Source organism: Orycteropus afer, unplaced genomic scaffold (genome assembly GCF_000298275.1).
Source record: "Orycteropus afer afer isolate SDZICR_OR568_19922 unplaced genomic scaffold, OryAfe1.0 scaffold00028, whole genome shotgun sequence".
NCBI classification, from domain to species: Eukaryota; Metazoa; Chordata; class Mammalia; order Tubulidentata; family Orycteropodidae; genus Orycteropus; species Orycteropus afer.
This window is the reverse complement of record NW_006921615.1, coordinates 4,769,013-4,774,794: the sequence shown is the minus strand read 5'-3', so window position 1 is coordinate 4,774,794 and position 5,782 is coordinate 4,769,013. Positions and strand designations below refer to the sequence as shown.

The following is a 5,782-nucleotide window of genomic DNA, read 5'->3' as shown; positions in this document are numbered from 1 at the left end:
AATTCTTTCAGAAGTGGACGGCCTCTTCCTTCTTCCTAGTCTGTCTCAGTCTATAAACTGGCTGTTACCTATGCACCAGGTGCATCTCGCTGGGTTTTAACACCAGAGGCTCAGCCTCAAAACTCACTTTATTTATTAGTTCATTATTAAAAACCTACTCTGCATTAGATACTGGAGTTTAGACATAAATGACCCAGTCTTCCCTTCCAATGGTTTATGGGTCAGTGGAAGAGACAGACATGTAATAGCTAACAGTGTCTGTCCACTGTGTTGCGTGTGCTAATGGAGATGCCTTGGCCTCACAAGCGACACCTAACCCTGGCTAGTGTGGTGTGAGAGTTGGGGTCAGGCATGGAGTTCTTAAGAAGGTGAAGCTGACCTGAGTATTGAAAGATGAGGAAGAGTGCTTTGATACAGCTAAGACGTGTGTGGGTGTGTGGATGTGTATGGGGGATGGGAAGGTGTTTAAATCACTCTGCTTATGTTTGTACAATAATTTTTCTCTGTTTAGTACAGAAAACCTTAAAAGTTGTTTTTTTTTTTAACAATTAAATTCAGAAGGAGAATAGCAACGAGAATCTAAAAAATTAAACTAAGCACCGTGACCTATTGCATACATACTAGCATACATTATAACATGTTATAGAAAAGCTTATTCTGCTGTATTTTAAGTAGAGATGAAATTTAGCAAATATATTTTTAAACTTACAGCTGAGAGGAAGGGTAGAAGCCCCAGCATGGAAGCAAGTCTCATCAAACTCTCCTTTATATCCTAAAAAGGGAAACAGAAACGCATATGAACTTCTTCATGATTTATTATTTATTTATTTACTTTTGGCGATGGGAAGACATGTTTTGAAAACACACTCTGAATAAAACAAGTCCAGCAAACCTACTCTTTACCACAACGGAAGCGTATGCTGAAAGCTCTCCTTTAACGTTCATCGCAGAGGCCCGGTACTGAGCTGTGTCTTCAAAATCACATCTGAAAGAACATTGCAGAAATGAATGGCTATCAAATTGGCCTCCCCTTAATTAATAGCTTTGATGTCAAGGGATGCTTTGCTAACATGGTGCATGCAAACCAGTATCTAACAAATGGCTCTTTGGCATTCTTCATAAAGTTCCTGTCTCTGGTCCAGCTAATTAAGGAATTTTATACAGTCTGAATGATCTATTGCATTTTCATGCTGGCAACACAGACTGGGAAGAGAGAACACTCATTGCCCACTGTGACGATGGCCTGGATTCGTTTAAAATATAAGAAGATAAAAAATAAAAAGTCAACAAACTGCTAAGCACATAAATTACAGAATGAACTGTGTTATTATAAATTTGTCTGAAGTTGTTTTGGGAGCAATCATTTATCTTTGTAGCCGATAACTACCCAGAGGTATACTGAACGTGGTGACCTTCTAGCTGTCCTACCCTCAGCAATAAGTTTCATTTTGGGGTCATCAGGACAACAGAGATGGGAAAGAAGCAGTCTCTCCGCAGTCTCCCTGACCCATAAGGCAGATGCAGTTTGGGCTAATACTTTGTTCTAGACTAAAATTATAACAAAGTTATTTAGAGCTCAGTTCTACTAAGGCTCAGGCAACAACTGGTGTTGCCAACAAAAGAAGTCACATTTGGAAATGCTTCTAAGTTATAATACAGAACCAGAATGTCCTTAATAACAGAACAGGGAGGACATAACCTCATAGAGAGATGAACAGGCTAAGATTTCAAAGATGGTTCTTTTGACTTTTATCACTACCAGTTCCTGTGTCCTCCATGATTCCTTGGCATTTAGTTTCATGAGTATAACTTATTCCATAACTACTTAATTATGAAAACAGCCACATAGCTCAATGTCTCAGTAGAATCACCAAGCAGCAGATTCTGATGTGACTTTAGGTCAGGTCAGTGCTTGGTGAACATCACAAGGTTCCAGAGTTTTGTTTGAAGCCCGGTATCACTTGTGTTAACTCCTCTGATCTGAGGAGAAGAGTATAAATCTCTTGAGATGGGAATTATGCAAAAATTTTTGACATCTCTGTAATTCATGGTTTTATCTGAACTGAAAATCATGTGAGCTTGTTTAGCTTTTTCATACACATAATTAGGGTTGGATTTCAAAACCACTTTTAAGAAACAGGATTAACCTTTGAGGACTTTGAAATCTGACATGGATTCTGCTTTCAAATTTTGTTTTAGGTTTTGCTTTACCCTGAAATAACCCACTGTCTGGCCCTGCCACACATGCACATGGTCAGTTTCCTGGCATTCCCGGTGAGCTGAATGGAAGGACAAGGCCTCCAACTCCAGCTGACTTCCAGTATGTGCCTCCCAAATCTTCGTGGCCTTAATTTAGTGGTTTCATGCATGATATGTTGATTTAAAATGCTGAAAAAATAACTAAATATAAATGCTTATTTATATGACTTATTTTTTTTATTAATGTCTTAAAAAAACCTCTTAAGTATATAAAACAATAAATTAAAAAAATACAGGTTAATTTTTCTCATCATCTTCAACTAACTTCAAATACAAGCTCACTTGGGAGGTAATGTGGGCCTGGTATTTGGTGATGCACATTATTGTTGAATGTGCACCAATAGAAGAAATATCTGTGAGTGCTCCTCACATCACATCAAGATTACACTGCCCTAGAATGAAAGGAGGCGGGCAGCCTGGTTACCTGGAGACACCTCCCTAAGCCATTGTCAGGCAATACAAATGAATACTGATAGTCTCTTACGCGTTTATCTCCAAAGTGTGCATTCCGTATCTACTTTCAATAATATATTTTCCAGGATTTGCATGGACATTTATAGGAACCTGGTTTTTGTACCTGTCAGACAATGGAAACAAGATGAAGTAAGTGTAAATACCTTTATGATTCAACACACACAAAGAATTCTCATTCTTGCAGCAAAGTCTGTAAATATGGCCCTAATGTGAGTAGCAGCATCTGATTAATAAATACAAATCTATAGTAAATTAAATAATAAACTATATGTAAATGAAAGAAAACATCTTGATAACTATGCTTTCCTCTCATCCACAGAAATTACATTTTAAACCGCTGATCATTAACAATATGGGCGAATCTCATGTACATAATGTTGAGCGAAAAAAGCCAGACACAAAAGAGTACATGGTATAACAATGACACTTATATAAAGTACAAAAATAGAAAAGACTAATTAATGCAGCTAGAAGTTAGGACAGTGATTTCTTTTGGGGAGAGGGCACAAAGGAGGCTTCTTGGGTACTGATGATTTTTTGTCTCTTGATTTGAATTCTAGTTTCATGGGTGTGTGCAGTCGGTGGACATTCATCAAAGCTGTACACTTACATATAATAAGCACTTTTCATATATATATTATACTTCAGTAAATAAACCAGAAAAAAAAATTGACCATTGTTGAGATGACACAGCAGAAGCTTTTGTGTTAGGGGTTTTATTGTTGGTTCTTTGTAGTGTAAAAACAAAACATTTTTCTTGCTAACAGTCTTGCATGTTGTTAAACATAATGGCTTTGTATTGAAAGATCATTACAATAAATAATAAATTTATATTTATATAATGTTTTATTTATGAGGAGCCCTGGTGGCACCTGGTGGTATGTATGTTAATTGTATCATGTTAGGTGGAAGTATGGCTTTATGATTTTCTTTATTTGGAGATTGTGTATGGTTTAAGGAGATGTGTATACAAACCAAGTTCATAAGGGATGGCTTGTCATGGTTAAATTTATGTGTCCACTTAGCTAGCTACAATTCTCAGTGGTTTGGCCAGATACTGGACTGGTTACTATGCAATGTAATGCAATGTAACTATGGTCTGAGCATAATGTGATCTAATATGATCAACTACACAGTTGAAAGGAGAGTTTCCCTGGGGATGTGGTCTACCTCCAGAATATAAATGAATACCCTGGCAAAGCTCCTGCTCTCTCCACCCTGAATTCTTGTTACCTGACCCCTAGATCTCTGGACATCAATGACACTTGGTTCAAAGAGCTAGATACAACATTTATCAAACTATGGTGGAATATGTATCTTTTCTACTACGCTGTCAGTGCCTTGAAAACTGGGGATTGAGTTTTATCAGTATTTACTTTTATTCCCACCATCAAGGAAATAAGCGTCATGGGCAAATATTAAGCATACCAAACCACAAAACCCACTTCCATCAAGTTGACCCATATGACCTCCATTAGGTTTCCAAGGAGGTAAATCTTCACAGAAATAGATTGCCTCATCCTTCTGCAGAGCAGCTGGTGGGTTTGAACTGCCAAACTTATGGCTAGCAGTCAAATGCCTTGGGCACTGCACTACCAGAGCTTCTTATTAAGCATACTGTGCTTGTTAAATTGGATTGAACAGAATTATTCTGTAATGCCTCAGATTCATATAACTTTGTAATATTTTGGCTGAAGGAATAAAGTTCTGACAAACATATACTTTATGAAATGGATGACTTTAAATAAGTGCACATGAAGAGAGTTAAGTTAAGGCTTTTTGGGTCTCCGGTCCCTCAGAGGTAAAAATGTAACATTTGTGGTGGGGCTAGCTCAGTAATAGTAAATGTATGGCAGGGGCAGCAGTACAACCTTCTCCTCCACCGGCAGAAGACATTGCTAATTGGTCACTGGGCTGCTGCCTCCCAGCCTAGGAGTGGCCTCAGATAACTGTCTCAGCCTAGGCTCTAGGCAGCCAGGATTCCTCCATTAGACATTCCCTGTAAAAAGAAATCACTGGCCACTCCTCATTTCTGACATTCCTTGTTTTGATAAATGACAGGGCACAGTATGATAGCTGGCATTTTCTTCTGATTGAATTGGTTTAGGCAATTTCACACTTGACTCAAAAGCTCCCTCTTGGCTGAGTGTTTTCCATGTGCTAGAGTGTTTTCAGTAGTTCCTCCGTGCATCAGAAGAGAAATATGACCCTAAGGGCTGCTGCATGTACTGCTCAACCAAACAACTGAGTGGCACTCAATTTGCCTTCTGACCAAACTCTTGTTCATGTTTCTATAAAGTCTGAGTTAAAATAGAATTTTGCAGCACCCAGTGCTACCTTACCCTTCTTGCTTTCCAGTACTTAGCAACTTAGCACCTTAATTCCTCTTCCCCAACTAAAAGTCCATGACTGTTGTAACGTGAGCAGCTGGTAAATTGATTCAGTTTAACACACACACACACACACACACACACACAGACCAGACAATGCTTTCACTGAGGCACTGCTAGTCTTTGCTGTGGGGACTCCTGCTTTAAAGCAGCACATAAGGATTAAGTCAGAAACCAATTCAATTTTATTCTTCAAGGAATTTTACCTAATGAGACCTTTAAGTTTGGGGTCTGGTGGTGTAGTGCCTAAGGCATTTGACTGCTAACCAGAAAGCTAGTGGTTCAAATCCACCAGCCACTCCTTGGAAGGAAGGTTGAGCAATCTACTTCCATTGTGATATCGCCTCGGAAACCCAAGAAGGGTCACTATAAGTCGGATCCGACTTGATGGCGATGAGTTTGGTTTTATTTATTTATTTTTTTTAGATTGATTGTGTTCAGAATTAAGTCAGTGAAGAAAAGTAGGATTTGGGCATGCTCTGTATATACTTCACAGCTTGTTATTTTAGCAAGTGAAATTCCAAATGGCCAGTTGTTGGGTAATTTTGGAGAGTTACCCACACCCTGGGATTATTTGTCAAAAGATTTCTTAAATCCTTGTGAATACACAGATGTACACTATTTTCCTTATCATTTTCATGTAAAATGTATGAAATATA

General features: G+C 38.4%; 1 protein-coding gene across 1 annotated transcript in view; it reads right to left on the bottom strand.

Moving 5' to 3' along the window:
- The window catches only part of MYOM1 (myomesin 1), a 156,746-nt gene that overhangs the window by 110,581 nt on the left and 40,383 nt on the right, over positions 1-5,782 (bottom strand). Inside the window, exons 5-7 of the mRNA XM_042780221.1 lie at positions 2,744-2,836; positions 897-985; positions 710-772 (exon numbers count right to left, since the gene is read on the bottom strand). Of these exons, the coding sequence (XP_042636155.1) occupies positions 710-772; positions 897-985; positions 2,744-2,836 (245 nt within the window). The remainder of the gene's footprint in view (positions 1-709; positions 773-896; positions 986-2,743; positions 2,837-5,782) is intronic.